Here is a 23,296-nt window from a genome sequence, read left to right as displayed (position 1 = left end):
AACAAAAAAAAATAGCCCTCCCACGTGTGTGTGTGTGTGTGTGTGTGTGTGATCGTCGCAATAAAGCATACAGTATTTACACAATACTACCTACATAGGAAAATAAAGTCTCTTCTTCACCAGATGCAATTTAAACACTGTGATGCCTGCTCAGAGTCATATTGTGTCTAACATACACATCTCCTCCTCATCTCAGCTGTACCTGGGCCCTAGGTGTATTCCAACCAACCAGAGTGCAGTGGCCATCACTTGTGACGTCAGGGCTCTCAATACTGCACATTGGGGGAGGAGGAGGGGTGCAGGGCGGGCGCACAGATCGCTGTGTGGGCGCGGGTGCTATGTGGGCGCGGGCGATAGAGCTGAGGCCGCGCGGCCGAAGTTCTAGTCGAGCTAATTTGACACCTTGTTATTTTAGGCCTGGGATTCTTAAATCCTGTGTTGAGGGTCACACAAGGAAAAAATGCACTCTGGAAACAAAATAAGTCTGCTTGAAAAGTAATACAGATTAACAGCAACCAGTTGTACATACTGAAAATCAAAATAAGTCCAGAATCAACAATTTACTTACAGATGTGTTTGTTAGTCTGCTTGAACAGTAATACAGATATAGACTGGGTACAATGCTTTATGCCGCAAGTTGGCATTTTTAGGTTAATAAAGTACAGAATATAAGCTTTCATATGATGTATCATTTATTGAAATCGGAACATATTTGAAGAAGATGTGCTCATTTGAAACTGGTTATCTATAATAGTGCAAAATGAGATAATCCCTTCTAAAGAATTGTCACTTCGAGCACCTCTGAACTCCAGGTAATGGGCGTGAACAATGGGTAATTTATTCAGCCTAGCCACCCCTCTAATCACTCCCCCATTGACACCTTTCAGTCAGCTCTATTTAGTGCCAGGGACCCCCATAGAGGTGTGTTGTAAAAAATAGGCATATTAAATAATCATCATAATAGATTTTTTTTCACATACTAGTGTTGCCATGTATACTAATTAGCTCACAACTTGTCTTTTAATTTCACTGTTTGAAACAGGGCTTGAGTTGTTAATGCATAACTGCAAGTTTGCCCTTTTCACTACTGGCTTACATGAAAAAAATACCCAAATGGGTCCATTTGGTTTCATTAATGTATTTTCTAAATAAAGTATTCAATCAAAATACAAAATAGCTCACAATGCGGCGACGCGTTGTGAGCTTGTAGATCTGCTATTTTCATAGCAGATCTGTTTCTAACTAGTGTTGCCATGTATACTAATTATAAGCGACCTCGTTTTCTGTAAAGTTGCTTGCAAATATTGGTAGCTGCTTTTTATTTGTAATTACTATTTTGTTGTGAGCTTGTAGATCGGCTATTTCCAAATCGTCTATTTTCAAATAGCCGATGCATATAGGTTTAAAGTGCTCATATAGCCTAATAGTCGCTTAAATCTTTGGGCTTATTTTCATTGAACTGGTTGCTTATTTCTCTCTCAAGAATCTGGCAACCGTGTCATTGTTTACACCAACGAAGAAGAAAATGCGGAAGCCCTTTGAAAAAGACACAGTATTATGTTGCGCAAATATAAAGTCATTACAGCACCATAACATGGTTAATACATTTTATTTTGGGATGTACAATACATGAAAATTACGAGAGTAATAACACGACTTGCGTCAATAACTAATGCAGAGCGGACATTACCGCGTTTGGCTAAAAACAGTGTGTTAGTAACCTCATACAAGCTAACTATTAGCCACATTCGGCTAACGCTCGTCGAGTCCTCCACTGTTATTTTCGATTCCACTTCACATTAACTCATTTATATCATATTTACATGCCGAGTTAAGCTCTGACATTTAAGTGATATGTAGCCTGATATTACCAGATTGCTATAGTGGGTTTAGAATATTTTAGACGATTTGGTGGTGCTGTGGAAACACACGGCCGCAGCGGCGAAACAAGCCTTTATTTGCATTTTTTCAGACAAACAAACACTAGACTATTGTGTGTGTCATCTACATAGTCAATCTATATACCATTTTAAAGGTACGGGCCTTGTGATTAAAATGATGCAAACCATTCGCAAACCAAACGCTAAAATCAACGCCAAAGTGCGACATACAAAAGGTTTCAGGTTTCATGAAAATAGCAGATCTACAAGCTCACAACACGACACCTTGTGAGCTTGTAGGTCGGCTATTTTGGATTTCTGCAGAGTGTAACATTACTGTAAAAATTAATGAATAAACAAAGATACTGTAGCAACATGAATGAAACGCTGCTACGGTACTCTGGTGCGTGAAACTGGAGAACAAAGCCTATAGCCAGGCCAATCGAAACCTCTATGCAAATGCTGGACATGAATGTTCAACCCCCAAAATACACACAGAAACTCTGTTACAAACAGAGGCTTGTTCACAATCTAATTGTAACCATTTAATGACTACTAAACGGCTTTCTGATAGAATACAAACCTTCTTCAACATTAGAACTGTGTTAATATGAAAATATCTAGTCTTTCTCACCTGGCGACTTGGGGAAGGTCTCATCAGTAGCAGTCACATATAAAAAAAAAAAAAAAGAATCCCCCAAATTTTTTTATGACAGGAGTCGCCGCGGGCCGGACAGTTGCCTCTCGCGGGCCGCAAATGGCCCGCGGGCCGCCTATTGGGGAACCCTGAATTACTGCCATATGCTTGGCTGATTAAAAATGTGCGTTAAAGGTATCATGACATTCATTTTCACTTTTTTTATCTTTTATGTTTTTTGGGGGGTTTTATGACCTCAATTACACCCAAAAAATCTGAACTTTGAACATTCAGTGGATTTTCTGTGGTCTGGGGTTTTCTGAATAATTAGGCTGAAAAGTAATCTGAGCTTGGCCCTTCGACAGTGAGGTCACAGTCGATTAATCCCGCCCACTGTCCTCCTCGCCCCTCCCCTCCCCTATCCTTTCCTTTGGGGGGGGCGGAGCAGAGGCGATGATTGACAGGCAAAATCCCTCACCAGCGACACCCGCAGGCAAAGATTTCTTTTGACATTGCAGTTGAAAAGGCTTTAGAAATGTGAGACAAAAACACCTACAGTGGATCACTGGAATGGAATTTTCACTTAAAACTTTTTGGACACTTTTGAAGGACCAGGACAAAGACTTTGAATGTGGTGTAAAAGTGAATGTCATGATACCTTTAACCCATTCTGAGGCCGATTCTACAAATGCTTTCTAAATCAGTGGTTCTCAAAATGTTTCGTGCCAAGGACCCCCAGAAGAGAAGATTTGTGTTAAAAAAACTTTAAAGAGTGACGTGCTGTGAGCTTGTATATCTGCTATTTTTTTTTAGATCTACTGTTCTAAACCACTGTTATAAATCCTAAGAGTTTTCTGAAAAAACGTATGTTGCTATATATATATTGTGGAAGTGTATAAGAAATGCTTCTGTGATCACGCCAGGGGCCGCTCTTCCATAAGCGAGACATCTCGTTCATAATAATCAAATAACCAGGTTTACGTTTGTAACCTATAGTTTTAATGTTGTAATCAGTTGTTTAGTATCCCTTTTCTATTCTCTTTCCCTCTTCTAACTTGTTGTACACATGGAAATGTGGAGAATTAGCACACAACACTGTAATCGTATGATGTGACAATAACATTGATTTCTCACAGGAACCGGTGTCTCCAAAAAGGAAGTTTGCTTTGTAAGTGAAAGTGAGGCATACGGTTAAAGAATGTTACACGTTAGTTCAGTTGGATACGCAACTCCTTATTGGGATTTCTATTAGCTGTGAAAGTCCTGACATGACTGATGCGAATGCCCAGTTTTACATGATGGTGCTGTGTTGTTAGTGTTTGTTCTCTGGGGCTGTGTTAATACAGCCTAGTTGATAATAGGCCTGTCAACAATTATGACATAATCTGTTTCATTGTTGAAGAATGTTCCTAAATTTTTTGGGGGGAAATAACAGATCTACGCAATGCACTGTGAGCTTGTAGATCGGCTATTTCCACTACTTTTAAGCAGTTTTGAAAGTATGCAGTTATTAAATGTCAGTCATTGTATATTCAAGTTATTTGCCATATCTGCCCTCTGCAACTTTTGTTTACGAAGCCTAAAAGCCAAACAGAAATGCAATTTCAAAATGATGTTCCAATGCCAACAAACACAATGAAATCGTTGATCGCAATTATTTGTGTGACAATTAACACATTGGGTGCCAGAATTTTATAATAACAGAATACGTTTGGTGCCGGGAATCTGACCGTTAACCTCCATTGTGCTTTTTAAAGCTGTAGACTCCATGACGAGCAATCCATGAAAAAAAAAGCATGCCTCCATTTTACCCGATGGTGCTGGCTAACGGCTGGAACGATAACATCTCTCACGCGAGTAACAATGGCGGAGCGATCACGGATGCAAAATGAGTTGTTTTCCCCATAGAAAAACGTTTAAGAGTTATAGGCGTTTTAGAGAAGGAAATAGACCGGAAGCGGATGGGGGGCCATGTTTTTGACACGGTGATGCATCTTGCCTATCCTTCTCAGAATCGCCTAGGGTGACCCCAGAGCTGCTCTAGCCCCTCCCGCATGTAAATAAACGAAAAAAACAAAAAATAATAAATAAAACTCAAGTATTTATACGTTTTTTAGGAAAGTTGGCACTCCACGGGTGTATTTGCAAAACCGTACCGGTACGGTTTTGGCACTCAATGTGTTAATAGTCAAAATTGTCATTATCGTGACACCCTTAGCAGTTGGTAATTATTTGCCCTCTTGTCTCTGCAGTCTTTGAGTATGGCTTCTTGCTGCAAATACATGAGGAGGCTACCTTGGCAGGGGCCCTGAATGAATACCTGTCCTCCCGCAGCTATCTGGCAGGGTTCAGCCCTTCCCAGGCAGACCAGAAAGTCTTTTCACATCTCCAAAGGCCCCCAGCTCCACAACACACCCATGCTCTGCGCTGGTACAGACACATAGTAGCCCTGAAGCTCCACCTCAACCCAGAGAGCAGCAGTGAGTCCACAGTCCACCGTGTCCCTGTATCTGCTAGTCTAGATATCTAGAGCACTGGTTCTCAAACTTTATCATGTCAAGGACCCCCAGAACGACACTTATGAGCCCGCAGACCACCATTTGAAAAGATATGCCAGGGACCCCCACAAGAGAAGATTTTTTACTGCCCTAGCAGTGATTCTCAGCCATTTTAATTTCAAGGACCCCCAGTTTGACATGCAGTAGAGGCTATGGACCTCCATTTAATGGCATTTCTATCTCTGGGACCCCAATTTATATTGTAAAATCAATGTTAATTTAACTCTGAGAATGTACATTTGTACACTCTCAGAGTTACAGACCAGTAAGGGTCCATTTGGTTCCTAACTATCCATCATTTAGCTGGGGACCCCCTGGAACTCCCTCAAGGATCCCCGGAGGTCCTTGAGGAGGTTCCAGGGGGTCCCCAAGTAAATTCATAGTTCATTCATAGTTTTAGGAACCCAAGTAAATAATTCATAGTTTTAGGTATGAATGGAAGCAAATGGACCCTTACGGGTCCTTTTGGTTCCATTTGTACACTCTCAGAGTTAAATGAACACTGAGGATTTTACAGTGTAGGTTGGGGTCTGTAGCCTAATGCATTTCAAACTGGTACCAAAAAAGTTGAGAATCTAGAATTTAGAGACAATATGAGGTTCTCAAGGCAATGCACTGTAGCACAGACTGGCAGCTAAAATAAACCTCACTTCCATAACCTGCTCCTCACATCCTAACATTGAGGTGTGTGAAGCGAGATTATCTCTGGGCCTGTGAATGTGGCCTTGGCTTTCACTGCTGTACAGTACTGTGTCATAGAGGGCGGCTACAGTGCCTGGAAAGCTTTCTTTATATCTCTGGTGGTGTTATTTGTTCAAGAGTTCGGCTGAGCGATAACGAGCCTTGGATTATCATTGCCCTAACAAAGCCATTAACAGCTGGAACCGTTCCCATTGCATGTTTTTTTTTGTTGCCCAGAACTTTTTTTATTTTAGAAACATTTAACCAAATGTACTTGATAAAACAGCTTCTGAAACCTCTGTGCACATGGGTTAAAGTTCTCAGTCGCCACCAGTGGTGGAAAGTGACTAAGTACATTTACTTAAGTACTGTACTTAAGTACAATTTTGAGGTATTTGTACTTTACTTGAGTATTTCCAATTTCCAATACTTTTACTTCTGCTCCACTAAATCTCATATTGTACTTTTACTCCACTACAATTATTTGAAAACTTACTAGTTACTTTTCAGATATAAATTATGATAATATGAAACATACATTAACCACTTTAGCCCTATTTTATACATAGGCTATTTGAAAATATAAAGGCGGTGGCGGTGTGATCTACAAGCTCATGTGTCGCACTGCGACGCGTTGTGAGCTTGTAGATCTGCTATTTTCAAACATTCGAGTACTTTTACTTATGGCACTTTAAGTATATTTTGATGCCAATACTGTACTTTTACTCAAGTAACATTTTGAATTCCGGACTTTTGCTTGTAAAAGAGTACTTCTACATAATTGCATTATTGATACTTTTACTTTAGTAAAACATTTGAGTACTTTTTCCACCACTGGTCTGACTGATTTCAGTCATTTGGATTCCATAGAAGCCAGCATGTCTTCTGTGGAAGCATGTTGCACAGCGAAAACAATGCAAGCTCTCGCTTGTAGATGGGCTGTTTTCGGTTATTATTTTAAGCATTTGTAATGGTCAAACTTACAATATGTTCAGAGGTATTTTCCATAAAATCGTAATAGTCTTGGATATGTCATACTTTTGTATGAAACCAAAGGTTAAAGCCTCCGTCTGTAATTTCTTCACCTGGTTGGCAGTATGTAGAACAGCAGAAACAATATTACTAAAAGACAATGTTACATATTGTGGTAATTGTTTTGGAATCAGCGGTAGTGTGGAGGGCTCCTTTTGTATACTGTTTCACAAATCGCACATTAGAAGTCTGGTAATCAAAATTTACTTGAGTAAAAGTACAAAAGTATTGGCATCAAGATATACTTAAAGTACCAAAAGTAAAAGGACTCATCTTGCAGAATGTCCCGTTTCACAATGTATCACTATGTATAATATGTATGAAAATATTTAGAAAATAGCCGATCTACAAGCTCGCAACGCATCGCAAAGCGTTGTTAGCTTGTAGATCGGCTATTTTCAAATGACCAAAGCTTAAAAAGGGCTGAAGACTTGTGGTTAATGTATGTTTAGTAATAATAATTCAAATCTGCAAAGTAACTAGTAACTAAAGTTTTCATATTATTGTATGTATGTTTATTTGTATTAATGTGATTGAGAACATTGCAATCTTGTATTCTTATTCTTAACTTTTATATTCTTAACTTTAATAAAAAAACGAAGTTTTTAGGTTTTTATTTTATTACAAAATATCGGTCAAAAACATCGGCAATCGGTGGACCAGGACTCTCGAATATCGGCATCGGACCCAAAAATCTGGCATCGGTTGGGCTCTAATTAGGACTTGGTCATATAAACATCGGCGTGAGATTTTATGTTGCTTTAATCCATGTGACAACTGCAGTTCACTTTAAACTCATGCAAGAAAGATGTGCAGTAAATAAGATCGGTTCTGACAGGGTGCATTTGTGTGTTTGTCTCTTTGGGCATGCTGTTAGGTGAATGCAATTATTCAATGTCCTCTGACAGTGAGATCTTGGTGTCTCAAAACCAAACATTTTCTAACTTAAAGAAAGGCATCCAGAGTAATGGCCTCTTTTGGATGACTTTCTGTGAAGGTCAGAGCGTTCATGCTGCTGTGCAAGTTGGTCTGGATGAGAGTAATTCATGCTTATTAACATCATAGACACAAATGTAAGAAACATTTGCATGACGTCTTTAACCCATGAAGACCGGGCACGCATCTCTGTAACCACTTTAACCATTATTTTATACTTTGGCTATTCAAAAATAGCAGATATACAAGCTCAGTGCTGCGCTATGAGCTTGTAGATCTGCTATTTTTTGAAAAATCATGAAAATCTGTGCAAATCTTTGAATATATATATGTTTTAAAATATATTTCTTTTACTCAAATCTTTGCTTCTGGGGGTCCCTGGAATAACATTGAGATGGGGCTCTGTGGCCAAATACTGTTCATATCATTTTGTAAACATTTTTGGTACATTTGTAGAATCCCCAGAAGCAAAGATTTGAGTAACAAATGTTCGCTTTAAAAATATATATATATTCAAAGATTTGCACAGATGTTCAGGATTTTTCAAAAATAGCAGATCTACAAGCTCATAGCGCGGCACTCAGTGCCGCACTATGAGTGCCGCACTATGAGCTTGTATATCTGCTATTTTTGAACAGCCAAAGTATAAGATAATATAAGAAAGTGGTTAAAATCTAAAATGACAGATGCTTTCCCGGTCTTAATGGGTTAAAGGTTTGTTCTCCTAAACTATTTTTGTGAACTTCTCTAACAATAATTTGTGAATGTTTTTCAGTGAAAGGAAAGCGGGTACAGCCTCCGTGGTCTGCACCAGCGGGGACACCTGTCCCTCAACTCCGTCTGTACAACAGCCTGACACGGACTAAGGTACGCACTGTAGAATAGTAGTACACATGGATTAAAGTTCTCACTCGCCATGACTGATTTCATTGGATTCATGCTGACTTCTATGGAAGCGCGTCACTCACCGACAATAGGCTACAAGCTCATAGCGCGTCGCAGACGCGTTTTACTTGTAATCATGTAGATAGCCTATTTTCGGTTATTAGTTATTTTAACCCATTTAAACCGGGAAAGAATCTGTGTCATTTTTTGATTTCTTTGGCTATTCAAAAATAGCAGATATACAAGCTCATAGCGCGGCACTAAGTGCTGTGTTATGAGCTTGTAGATCTGCTATTTAAGAACAATCTTAAACATTTGTGCAAATCTTTGAATATATATATTCTTAAAACGTGGAACAACATATTTTGAGATGGGAGTCGGCGATCAAATGCATATAATTTTTGGGGCCCTTGACATGAAAAAGTTTGAGAACCACTAATATAGAAACATACGTTTTTCAAAAAAGTTTAGGATTTAGAAGACATTTGTAGAATCCCCCCAGAAGCAAAGATTTGAGTTACAAATGTTTGCCATAAAAATATATATATATTCAAAGATTTGCACACATTTTCACGATTTTTAAAAATAGTAGATCTACAAGCTCGTAGCGCGGCACAAGTGTATGTGCTATATTTGAATAGCCAAAGAAATCCTAAAATGACACAGATTCTTTCCCCGTTTAAATGGGTAAAGATTAAAGAATATTTGAAGCGGTCAATTTTCAATCTTTCCATAAAACCCTAATGACCATGAATACAAACTATAATGAAAACATCATAATTTTATCTCTAATACCTCCACCTGGTGCTGGTATATATAGGGCCAATACCCTCCCTTCACCCTTACCCCCTTGACTGAGGCCCTACAGGACGAAGCCAAAACTGCTAGTCTTTGAAATGGGACATTAAACCAAGATTTATTAAAACATTTAATGTTTGCATGATTATGTGCAAAGATATGGATCTGATCTGCATCTGAATTTAAAGGCAGTGTAAGTGATTTTCGTTTAAGAAAATGTATATTACATTCTGAGAGTAACCATGTAGTGTTTGTTCAGTAACAGGAGCCTCCCTTATCTCTCCAGCTCTTTAGTAAATGGAAGAATATATTTTCAGGTACCAATTTTATCCAATCAGGAGAGAGAACTATATGTAGATAACTTGTCTGGCCTTCTGTTGCTCTCTTGTTTTGATCTCCTTCCCACTTGCCCCCCACCCCCTCTTCTTCTCCCCCCCCCCCCCCCTCTTCTTTCTATGGAAACTAACGTTGCGATGGGAACGATGTACAAAAACGAATTTCACCCACTTTTTTACCTTGTAAACCTGTGATGTGACAATAAAACTGATTCTGATTCTGAGAACTCGTATAGGGTAAACTAGGGATGTTAAATGACTCATATTTTGCGAGTCGACGTGTCGGGGCCAAAAATCGACGTGTCGATCGATTTTTCTCTTTATTTTTTCATGCTGCGCAGCAGTTGAGGAGCGCGCATATTGCGCTTTCCTTTAAGCAGAATAAGCACCACAACTGCGCACAAGCTGCAGCTGCACCCATCATGATAATAAAAATGAGACTTTATTTTGTAAACGAGTGTTTATTAAACACGGAACACTTTTTTAATCCGTAGGCTATATACAGCAGCCTAATTAACACATTGGGTGCCAGAGGTTTATTAAAATATTATACTTTGAGTGCCAGGATCTTTTAAAAATGTTGAACCTTTTTCAAGTAGTCACAAAATAATTTCAGTGATCACCGTCCTCACGGTGATCCCCTCATTACACACATACAGGTCTCGTACAATCGGGGGGAAAAAATTTAAAACATTCGGTAATCCGTTCCATAGTTGCAGCCAGTTGAAAATAGTTAAATTAACATTGTAAAAAAAAAAAGTACACAGGAGCCGAGCTACAGGTTTTTGAAGTCATAAGTTAACCAGGAGGTGGATTGGAGTCTAAATCTTGTAGGAGTGATATTTCCTGTTGCTGTGAAGGAAAAAAATATATATATATAAAAAATGTATATATATATATATACGGTTTTGGCACTCAACGTTAGTATGGCCAAAACCGTATATATACGGTTTTGGCACCCAATGTGTTAACAAGGCCGACATTTGACAAATTAGAATATATATCAGACTCAGCTCTCCTTCCCGATGCCAAATAATAACTGTCAGTAACACACACGTTGTACAACAATATGCTATATGGCCTGGATATATAAAATAAACATGGATTACAAAGTAATGTAACTAAGTACAAAAACAATTGCAGCTATTCCAAAATATATGGACACGTGGCGTCCAAAATACGCCTACAATAGGCGAAAATACAAAATAAATTATTTGTAGCAGCAAAACATCAGCCAGAAGGCTTAATAGCTAGCAGTGCAAAGTCTGTGCAATAAACCAACACTTAATTATCGTTCCCAAGCTGCGTTGCGAGGCCAAAACAACAACGCAAAGTGGACATTTTCCCTATAAAACAAATAGCCTTCAAAAAGAATTATAACATAATTAAATAATAAAATAATAAATCAGTACACCATTAAATACTAGGCTACAAACAGTAACCTGCCTGCCTGTCATCTAACATACAGGCAGGCAGCATGCAGCAGAGCAGGCTGGATAGAGCGGTCGCTCTCACTCTTAACATGGGAAAGTGAGGAGTGATGATTGGTTAACGCGGGGTAAAATTTACGGATAAGCCAATCAGAGACAGAGTTGGGCGGGTCTTGCGTACACACACACACACACACACACCACGCCCACCACCACCACCTCGCAGGCTCGCACACACTCAGAGCGCAGCATTAGTTTGCAGCTTAGATAACCATTATTTAGAATTTGTGGGGATAAAGGATGTAAACTGTGTGCAGGACAGAAAGCATTGTCCACATCGAGTAACAACAATGCTAATCTCACCTAAAGTCACCTAACTAAAGTACATGGGGTTATAAAACTAGTCGCCAAAGAAGACCTCTCCATCTCTATCACCGGCAGTGATCCAGATACTACTCCATCTAAACAGCCAAAAACCTTTTTTTTTTAATCGCCACAGCATGTCACCCAGACTCAACTAAACAGATTGATTGCCATTTGCCAGGTATGTTGTTGAGGAGGACATGCTTCCTATCGCAACGGTTGAGTTTGTTGCCTTCAGAGAACTAGTCAGCAAAATAGCAGTGCAGAAAGACGTTTAATTGTTTCACTACATTTCATAATGACAATTGCTACAATGAACAATGGCTCTCTCACTGTGCCACAGAGAAACACTGACACTCTGTGTGTGTGTGTGTGTGTGTGTGTGTGTGTGTGTGTGTGTGTGTGTGTGTGTGTGTGTGTGTGTGTGTGTGTGTGTGTGTGTGTGTGTGTGTGTGTGTGTGTGTGTGTGTGTGTGTGTGTGTGTGTGTGTGTGTGTGTGTGTGAGACAGGGTACACTGGCATAAGTGTGAGAGGTTTTTTCTTTTAAAATTAAATTAAAAAAAGGTTTAGTCAGTTAAATGAAGTCCACTCACATCTATGCAAATGACATCAAATGTATTCAAACTGATAACTGACTGGGGAGGGAGTGTGGGAGATAGGTGGGTTATTGCTCTAGAGTCTAATGATCATTACATCCTGATGTGAAAGAAAATATTTCTAAAGAAGAAACAAATAAACGTTATGTATAGAGCACCGAAGTCCTGACGTGACTCGTTCATCCCCAGGTTTGCGGAAGTAATTTCTCTATGGAGAATAACATTGGGTCATCTTAGAATCGTCTCATATAAGAATTGTGGTCCAAAAATAAACACCGCGTGTCGGCGTTATTGTCAGGGAGGCGGTTCTTTATCGTTTATGATAGTCAGTCACTTATATTTGATACAGTCTGTTTCTGGCGAAAATGTAACTAATTCGGCGGAAGTAACATTAGCGTTTTCTCACCGTCAGTTGATGCTTCATATCCATAAGAGTCAACACGCCGGGGTCATTTGTTTATTTTTGGAACACAGTTCTTATTTGACGCGATATTAAATAAGTCTATGGGATTCAGAACGGGGGTGGAAAACTGCGAACCAGGTAGACAAACAAAGGATGTGTAAATGACGTCAGACTTCGGCGGTCTATAGCCTATCAAAAACATTTGGAAATAATATGTATTTTTTTATTTTATTTTATATATTTTTTCTACTTTTTAAAAAGTAAAGTAACTAGTTACTAGTTACTTTCATAATTTAGTAACTAGTAAAGTAACTAGTTACGTTTTTTGGAGCAGTAACTATAACTATAACTAGTTACTTTTTAAAAGTAACTTGCCCAACACTGGCGATTAGGCAATTATGTAATAATTGTGACAGGCTTGCATGGGATTGTCCCATATTATGTTCATCTGTTTAAGAAATAATTGATTGTGATTTGGGATCAGTAAAGCAGGTACTGTGCAGTGACTAGGCCTGTCAAAGTTATTACACAATCGCCTGATAGAAATTATTTGAGATAATCACAATTATTTTGTATAATCGTCAGAAGTGTTTCCATTCGTCTGTATAAATTCATCTGTTGAAAAGTGTTCATACATTTTCAAATGTTCCCAAAAATATTTCCACTATTTTTATATATTCTTTTTAAGTACAAAAGGCTGTATTTTGGCTATAGTACTTTTCTTTGTATATTTCAGTTATTTGTCACAATATTTGCCCTGTGCAGTTGTTGTCTACAAAGCCTTGAAGGCAAACGGAAATGTAATTTTTATTTATGTTCCAATGCCTAAAACACAACTAAATGGTTAACCACAATTATTTGTAAAATCTAACTAATGTCATGATTGTGACAGCCCTACCTGTGCATTGACTCAAATATCTGCACAGCAGTGTGTATGTCTATAGCAGTTTCTTACAAAGGGCTTTACAAAGTGCGTTCTATTCACCCATTTGCACGCACGCACGCACACACACTAGGGCTGCCCTTCGATTGTAATTTCGGGTCGGCTCGCTAATCTGCCATGAGCGCGAGGCTGCGCTGGCCTGCGCTGTTGCCCTATCTCTGCAGTGTGCAGCCAGCGAAATTGATAAATTTGACATGCATTGCTAGGTTGGATTGGATATGCTACTTGTTTTAGTTGGATTAAACCCAAACAAGTGGCTCAATATTAGCCACATATTCTTACTAGTCAAAATGATCTCCAAACTACAAAGCATCCATCCATAGTGATCTATCATAAAGATCAGCTGTAGAATGCTGCTCCACGACCCGCTGAATGTAACCCGACACCCAAGAGGATTTATTTGTCAGTCACAAAAGTCGTAGTAAATGTATTTTATCGAGTATCTACGAGAGTCTTAGCAACCACCCCCCCAGTTCGCCCTGGAATGTCACCAGTAAAGCCCGTATTTCTCCAAACATGTACAAATGCAAAATATAAGGTGCTTACCCGCTTGCCTCAAATGTTAACTAGGTGTCCGGAGTATTTGTGCAATATATTAGTCCATATTTTTCAATTAAGAAGTGTTTAAATCCCGTCTGTGACCGATTCTGTCGGAAGTTCCCAATGGGCGGGAGTGACGGGGCGCATCCGGTGAAAGCCGGAATTACACTCAATGTAAACAGGAATTAAAAGAGGGGGGAAAATGGCGTTCGTCCACAGATGGGATTAAAACCATAGACATATAAAGGTAGACGCCTCCTTCGACTCTGAGGCATTGGTATCTCGGGCGCCATTTTCGCGTAGGCAAGCTGTAGGCAAGCTTCCGTGTGTGTCACAGAAGGGGGCGTTCGGTAGGCCAATCAAAGGCAGGTGGGGGCGGGACAACTAGATTCTGACAAGTCTTAGAAAAGACGCACTGTGATTGGCCAGTAGTCAACGCGCCTACGCGAAAATGGCGGCCGCGATACGAGTTGCTCCAACGAACTGCAGAGGCCAATGAGGTATCTAGGTTTCTATATCTATGATTAAACAAGACCAGGAGACCTGGTTCTGCCAGACCCAAAATGAAGTCCTAGTATGTAACACAACTACAAACCACTTTATAACTGTTCATGATGTCATGAATAGTTCGTGACGAAAGGGGACGTCACAAACTTTTTTTTGGCTGGGGCTGGAGGACAAATGGCCCCTGCCCATGTATGGACGAAACAGGTACAAAGCCTCATGGTACAAAGCCTCCATACATGGAGGGAACGGGTACAAAACATGCACTACGTCACGGCTAAGCCGGACTTCACATGACGTGTCGGCCTGTGTATACCCATGTATGGACGAAAGGGGGACAGACTTTTTTGGCTGGGGCCGGAGGACAAATGGCCCCTGCCCATATATGGACGAAACAGATACCCATGTATGGACGAAAGGGGGACAGACTTTTTTTGGCTGGGGCCGGAGGACAAATGACCCCTGCCCATGTATGGACGAAACAGATACAAAGCCCGACCGATGTAAGCCCGACCCCTTGGGTCTGGCAAACACTTCTTTATTGAAAAATATGGACTAATACATGACTAATACATTGCACAAATACTCCGGACACCTAGTTAACATTTGGGGCAAGCGGGTAAGCACCTTATATTTTGCATTTGTACATCTTTGGAGAACAAATGATCAAATAAAAAAAACGGCCGATTACTCTATTTAAAAAAAAAAATCGAATCGAACGAAGCTTCGAATATTCTAATTATTTGGGTCAGCCCTAAAACACACACACACACACACACACACACACACACAAACAAACAAACAGGTTTGTATTACTATACTGGTGAGGACCTCAACATTTTAGGACGCCAATTTTATGAATGCCGTATTATTGTTATTATTATTATTTTTTACCGTAACCATAAAGCCGAAAAATAATGTGCCACAGCGCACAGCTAAGTATAAATCAGGTATGACTCTTATATCGCTAAGCTCTAAACCTAACCACAATGAAAACAAGCCCTCAGGCAGATGCGTTCCTGGTCTTAATGGTTAATTGGCCAACAGAAATGTAATTTGTGTTAATTTTTTCCAATGTTCATTGCTAAAAACACAATGAAATCGTATAAATTATTTTTATGGCAGTTAATTGTCAAGTAAAATGTCATGGAAGGTGACAGGCCCATACATGCAGAGGTGTAAAGTAACTAAGTGCATTTACTCAAGTACTGTACTTTCTGTAACTGTTACAATTCTTAGCTACTTTACTTTACTGACATTTTTTACTTTTACTCCACTACATCTCAGAGGCAAATATTGTACTTTTACTCCACTACAATTATTTGAAAACTTTAGGTATTAGTTACTTTGTAGATTTTGATTAGTATTACAAAACATACATTTACCACTTCAGCCCTATTAACTTTGGCTATTTAAAAATAGTCGATCTACAAGCTCACAAGTCACAACGCGTCGGCTTGTAGATCTGCTATTTTCAAAAGATTTTTATACATTTGAAAACTTGTGAAATGGGACATTCTGCATAATGAGTACTTTCTACTTTTGGTACTTTAAGTACATTTTGAAACCAATACTTTTGATTTTAATTCCGGACTTTTACTTGTAACAGAGTATTTCTACATTGCAGTATTGATACTTTTACTTAAGTAAAACAATTTGAGTACTTTTTTCCACCACTGCTCACATGCTATTTGAACAGTGCTGTTATTTAACGTTACGGATTTGAATGTTTCAGGAGCTGTTCGTCCCCCAGAATGGAAACAAAGTGCTGTGGTACTGCTGTGGACCTACGGTGTACGACGCTTCTCACATGGGACATGCCAGGTGACCACATGATTATTAGAAATAATGGCAACATAAAGTAGTGTTGTCCGGCAGAAAGTGGGGTCCTTGAGGGGGTACCAGGGGGTCCCCAGCTAAATTTGTCAATAAAGCCTCACAACCATTTTAACCCTTTTTATCCATATTTTATACTTTGGCTATTCAAAAATAGCAGATCTACAAGCTTGCACTCGGTGCCGTGCTATGAGCTTGTAGATCTGCTATTTTTTATATTGTTTTTAACACACATCTCTGCTTCTGGGGGTCCCTGGCACAGCATATTTTCATATCAATTTGGGGGTCCTTGGCACAAAAACGTTTGAGAACCACTGCTCTAATGGATCCAATGTAGTTATTATTTAGCGAAAGGATCTTAATACTTTTCAGTGGTTCAATGTTTATGGAACCCACACACACTTCGGAAAAGTAGCGAAAATAGCCAATCTACAAGCTCACAATGCATTGCGATGCGACACGTTGTGAGTTTGTAGATTGCCTATTTTCTCTGCTCTGTGCGGCGCGAGCGTGTGCAAATAAGTATTTAGCATTTTCTTGCTATACCAGGACCTGGATATACATGAAAATAACACAGATCCCCCCCATGGCTTTGTTCCTAATTGTGTGTGTGTGTGTGTGTGTGTGTGTGTGTGTGTGTGTGTGTGTGTGTGTGTGTGTGTGTGTGTGTGTGTGTGTGTGTGTGTGTGTGTGTGTGTGTGTGTGTGTGTGTGTGTGTGTGTGTGTGTGTGTGTGTGTGTGTGTGTGTCTTTCTCTCTGTCTGTGTCTCTGTGTCTGATACACACACTGTCTGACTGGCCACGCACGTTAGTGATGCGCGGGTCAGGTTTTTTCATAAGCCGCCCCGCACGGGAACCCGCCCCAACCCGTCCCGCAAAAATGAATATACTGTAAATCAACGACTCGTCCCGCCCCGCAACCCGCCAAGAAAAAGACACACAAGCAAGTCCATTCAATTGCTTGAATGGAAAGAGAGGGGGACAGAGGGAGGGAGAGAGGGCACACGCGAGAGAGAGGTGTGTTTTTGCGTCTTTTTTTTTCCTTCAAATTCCCTTGCAATATTCTTCTGTTGGCATTCACTCTCGTTTTGAGCTTCAACTGCTTGGCAGGTGTGTCCTGAGCATGGGTCCTGCAACTTTGTTGGATGGCAGGATCAAAGTATGGAGACGGCATGCAGAATGCTTTGCAGATTGCTGCATAGATCGCTTGACATCTTTCCATGTGGGCCAATGTCATGGTGTGGGGCGGTATCTCTCTCACAGGCAAAACAGATCTCGTCATCATTGAAGGCAATCTCAATGCAGTGAGATACCGGGATGAGATTCTGGAGTCAGGGGCGATCCCATATCTTCAGAATCTGGGATCTAACACCATCCTCCAGGATGACAACGCTCGCCCCCACACAGAGCCAGGATCATCACAGAGTACTAGGGCTGGTAAATTAATATTCGAATATCCAATATTCCTCGAATATGGGGAAAATATGTATATTCGAATATGAAAATTAATATTAATTTCTTTTTTTTAAATATTTATTTGACAAGGACAATACAAAAAATGTATCAAGTTATAAAAACAACACAATATATGTTTTAGTGGATCCGAGCACTTGATACATTGTTTTTTTCATTGTCCCTGTCAAAAAAAGAATAATAATAATGTATTTTTTAATAATAATATTCGAATATATTTGAATATCTGCCAATTTTTAAGACCAATATTCGAATATCATTTCTGAGGAAAATTACCAGCCCTACAGAGTACCTCCAGATTTTGGGTGTGGAGAGGATTGAATGGCCTAGCCTGGCATTGGCCAGACTGATAACGTGGATTCACTCTCACGTTCCACCCCGGTATCAGTCTGGACTTTGATACCGGAGGAATGTGAGAGTGAATCCCCGTTATCAGTCTGGCCAATGCCAGGCTATGAATGGCCTGCTGTGAGTCCAGACCTCAACCCAATTGAACGCTTGTGGGATCAGCTTGGGCGTGCTGTACGTGCTAGAGTGACCAACAGAACCACGCTGGCTGACTTGCGACAAATCCTGGTTGAGGAATGGGATGCCGCCAGTGCCCAGTGGTGTAAAGTACATGCACTCAAGTACTTTACTTAAGTACATTTTTGAGATACTTTTACTTCACTGGAGTATTTCCAATTTTCAATACTTATACTTATACTCCACTACATCTCAGAAGCAAATATTGTACTTTTACTCCACTACAATTATTTGAAAACTTAAGTTACTAGTTACTTTGCTGATTTTGATTATTATTACAAAACATATACCACTTGAATCAGCCCTATATATATTTCGGCCATTTGAAAATAGCTCACAATGCGTCGCATCGTGGCGCATTGTGAGCTTTAAAAAATGCTTAAATACATCTATATATACAATTGGGATGCAGGCGCATGCGCGAGAGTAATGAGTAATGAGTAATTGGTTTGTAAATGCGTATGCGTGGACTCCACTTTCTCTGTGCCATTCGTCTTTCACCGGTGTCGTCTTTCACCGGTGTTGCCAGATTGTGTGCGAGCAACAAGCAACCAGCTTCATGAAAAAACATGAACACAAGTTCCCACGAAGCGCGCCCTACAAGCAACAAACGAAGCGCCTTCACATATATACATTGCCTCTTGGAAAACAGCAGATCCACAAGCTCGCAACGCGTCCCCCCACCCATCTGCACTTCCACAACCAACGCCAACACACCACCACCAAAATTGCCCCTAAACCGCTTACAATCGAAGAACATGGCAACACCCACTTGGGCCACATTCCATGATTCCCTACGTCCCCTTCACCAGAGTTGTCAACACTGCCCTCATCGTACACACACACAGCATTAGCTGCTAACGTGGCCTGCAACTTGGATTCTGTTGCTGCTGGTTGTTAATGCAGCCTGCTAATAGTGTCTAAAGCATGTATGTGAATGTTTATGTCCATTACTGTGTTGCCGTTAGTTGGGTTACATGACTATTAGCCAGGCGCTGCCTATAATGAGCCGTTAGCGTGTTGCTAAGCTAACGAACGAGTGACGTTCGCATGCGGTTAACACCGTTGTGTGGAGAAGTATAACTCGGTTAGACACCGTTGTACTGGAGAAGTATAACTCGGTTAGACACCGTTGTATTGGAGAAGTATAACTCGGTTAGACACCGTTGTACTGGAGAAGTATAACTCGGTTAGACTCTGTTGTGACTGGAGAATCTCTCACACTTTGTAACGAGAGAGAGAGAGAGAGAGAGAGAGAGAGAGAGAGAGACCTGGTTCTAAGGGCAACTTTAGACGAAAGGTAGATCTGCTATTTTCAGCAAAGAGGGAAAAAAGAGCAGACCAAGTACAGAGTGAAGTTCACTAAGTATTGATGGTTTAAGTCGTTAAATGTCTGAAAATACACATTAATATGAATCCAACATCTATGAAAAGCTTTAATCTGCAACACAATTTTATGTAATATATAGTGGGGGTCCCTGCTTCATCTCTCTCTCAGTTAGGGGGTCCTTGGCGTGAAAAGGTTGAAGACCCCTGCGTTAAAGAGTTTCATTTTAGTGTATTTTGTGGGTTTTTGGGACACAATGTAACGGCAGCGATGCGTTGCTGCACCATCACAGGGCATCATGGGAAATGTAGTCATTTCTGCTAATTTCGGTTCTACTGTGTTAAAGGGATATTTCACTTTCAAAACAACTGTGTGGTGAATGTTGTGTGTGGTGCTGATGTTTGTTATGTGAAGCTTAATGTCAGAGTGTTTGTGTTGGAGCACCTCAGTGCGGCTGCAGAGTTCATGTGCAACATCTTGCATGCGTGGCTGTGGCTTTACAGTTTTCCTTCGCCGTGTCTGTAGGTCACCCCCAGGGACCCCCAAGGGTCTCCAGGGACCCCTAAGGGGGGAGGGGGGGGTAACCGCGGATTTTTTTTTTTTTTTAATCCCATGATTTTTTACCCCCAAACGCTAATTTTCTTTTGGGGGGGAGGGGGGCCTGCCAAGTGGGCGCTGCGTGGGCACTAGACGTTCGGCCCGCGTAGCGTAGCGGGCCGAACTTCTAGTTTTATACATTCGAAAACCTGTGAAATGGGACATTCTGCATAATGAGTACTTTCTACTTTTGGTACATTTTTATACCATATATCTTTATTTTTTTGTACCTTTACTCAAGTTAATTTTGAATTCCGGACTTTTACTTTTACTTTACAGAGTATTTCTACATTGCAGTATTGATACTTTTACTTAAGTACTTTTTCCACCACTGCATCCCACAGCAAAATGTGGCGAGGTTGGTGAACAGCATGAGGAGAGTCCCTGACAGTGTACAATGAATAAAGTATCAAATTGTCAATAGTGTTGTTTTTTCCTTATTACTGTGGGAGAGTGCAATCATCCAATCCACTGTTCTGTGTTTTTTGTGGGGACTGCGGATGAAAATTTGCATCACTGCTAAATCCGGTGTATTTACACTACATTATTATGTACAGGTCATTGATATGCTCTGTCGCATTGAAATAAATTAAAAAAAATTAATTAAATAAAAAGCCAAGAAACTCAAAACCAGAGTGAATGCCAACAGAAGAATATTGCAGGGGATTTTGGCACTTTTTTGCAGGCGCTACCCACACGGTTAGCTGTGTTGCTCATTCCATGAATGCACGATGGTTGTAAAGGTGACTAATCAGGCTTTCCAACAATATCAAATACCAATTGGTATACTGAAGGGGAGAAATAATGGACCAAAATTAAGTTTCCAAACTTTTTTGAGGAGCGCATTTTGTTCCAGGGACAAGATTTGTGGTGTTAAATTATTTTTTGAAAATTGCTGATCTACAAGCTCACAACGCGTTATTACAGTCGTTAAAGCGAGAGCGATGCTATATTAACACATTTTTTGGAACCCCCTCAAGGACCCGGACCGCACATTGAGAACCCCTGCGCTGATCCATGGTGAATCCCAGCTACCCTTTGGCACGGCTGCGTTGAGTTTTGTCCGTTCTAATTTTGTGTGTCCCAACAGGTCCTACATATCTTTTGATATTCTGCGACGGATACTGAAGGACTACTTCAGATATGATGTCCTGTACTGCATGAACATCACAGACATTGATGACAAGGTTAGCAGCAGCAATTCATCTAGATTTCATTTTTGTAATGTTTCCTACAATAGGTCAACTGGGTTAATTTGTCATCTAAGCTTGCCTGTACTGTAAGTGGCCCTTAAATCCAATTGAATATTTATCTGCATGTAAGTTCTCTAATCATGTTAATAATAATAGAGAAATAACCCAATATAAACTGAGAAATGTCAGGAATAATAATAATTACTTATGAAGCATTGAATTAAATTGACGGAGATCTCCGTCATTTAAAATCCACCCGTTTACCGCCATTGACGGAGATCTCCGTCATAAAAAAAAAAACGTCTAGAACCCAAGATGACGTCATCCGAAGAAATCTTAAAAATCCTGTATCACGGCTTCTGTGTACTTTTTTTTTTACTATGTATTTTGTCGAAACATGCTATTTTCAACTGGGAAGAGAACGGGAGGTCACAATGACATATTATTAGTAAGCACAGTGATTTCCTCTGTGATTAGCAACCATCAGGGGATCGATCATACTGGAGATAAATATTCTGTGGTTCTTGATTTTTTTTTCAGAATGCTTAAAAATGCTGCCAGAAGCTACCTTCCAGTATTAGAAAGCCCCTGGCAGTGAATGTGTTAATGGAGATTTTGTCGCATTCCTGAGCCAATAATTTGATGACCGGCGGAGTCTCCGGTAGGAGTCCTACTCCCCTGTTGACCGATGACCCGGTCATCAAAATAGGAATGCGACACAAACTAAAAAATCTCCACGAAGTCCAGGCTTCATGGGGTGTGTATTTGATAGAAAATAAGTCATTTCTTGGGTGAACTACTCCTTAAATCCTGTGTTTTCCCATAACCCACTAAAACCGAGAAAGCATCTGTGTCATTTTAGATTTTAGCTATATATATATATAGCCTAGCCCATTGGTTCGCAAAGTTTTATTTTATACTTTGGCTATTCAAAAATGAGAGTGGAACGGTGCGTTTCTGTCTGTCTGTGTTTGTTCGGTCTGCATGGTCGTGTGCGTGTTGGCTAGTCCTGCTTGTGTATGCTTGAGCCCGCTTGGAAATGGCAGCATGAGGTGTGGGATAAAACAGTGCCATGGAAATTGTGCAGCACAAAGTACGCGTGTCACTCGTCGTCAACATCAGTGATGTCAAATCACATTAAAGCGAGACACCCGGTCCCAAAAGCCCCTTCACCCAAGCAAAACAGAATGTCAGACTTCACTGTGAAACCTCGCCATTGTGATGACTGGCAGGCAGAAAAGATCACTGATTTGACAGCCAAGATGATAGACGAAGATATTATGCCTACTATTAGCGTTGTCGAGACTCGAGGGGAAAGGCTTTCGTGAGCTGATGACATTTTCAGAATATACCATGCCCTGACACCAAACAATGACAGCGCGCAGAGAGAGAGAACATACTGTACGCTGAGGTAACCAGAACGATCGCCCCAAAACACACTCGCCCCCATTTGTTTACTGAGGTTACATGTAGGAGGTTGGCGTCTGCCGGATTTGATCTGTGGCGACCGTGTTTTAGGGCAAGCACCTCGCTGTGGTTACCAAACGGTCCGTAAGATGTTATAAAAGTTTATAAGAGGCCATGTAGCTACATATTGTTGAATGTGTTGTTACTATTATTATTTGGCATCGGGACGGAGAGCTCAGTCTGACATTATTCTAATTTGTCAAACGTCAGCCTTGTTAGTTAGGCTGCTGTAGCCTACTGATTAAACAAGTGTGTTTAATAAACACATGTTTACAAAATAAAGTCTTATTTTTATTATCATTTGATAGAAATTCTAAACATGATGGGTGCAGCTGCAGAAGTAGTGGCGTTTAAAGGA

General features: G+C 40.3%; 1 protein-coding gene across 3 annotated transcripts in view; it reads left to right on the top strand.

Moving 5' to 3' along the window:
- The window catches only part of cars1 (cysteinyl-tRNA synthetase 1), a 77,361-nt gene that overhangs the window by 17,038 nt on the left and 37,027 nt on the right, over window positions 1–23,296 (top strand). For 2 of the 3 annotated variants that reach the window (XM_080412945.1, XM_080412946.1), the window contains exons 2-5: window positions 4,770–4,997; window positions 8,500–8,591; window positions 16,257–16,345; window positions 21,369–21,465. In XM_080412945.1, the coding sequence (XP_080269071.1) occupies window positions 4,770–4,997; window positions 8,500–8,591; window positions 16,257–16,345; window positions 21,369–21,465 (506 nt within the window). The remainder of the gene's footprint in view (window positions 1–4,769; window positions 4,998–8,499; window positions 8,592–16,256; window positions 16,346–21,368; window positions 21,466–23,296) is intronic. The other variant, XM_080412947.1, reaches the window with a different exon arrangement.

This window comes from Gymnoscopelus braueri, assembly GCF_963280865.1.
Source record: "Gymnoscopelus braueri genome assembly, chromosome: 1".
Classification (NCBI taxonomy): Eukaryota; Metazoa; Chordata; class Actinopteri; order Myctophiformes; family Myctophidae; genus Gymnoscopelus; species Gymnoscopelus braueri.
Note: the sequence above shows the minus strand (reverse complement) of the source record. Positions and strands in the feature narration are given on the sequence as shown.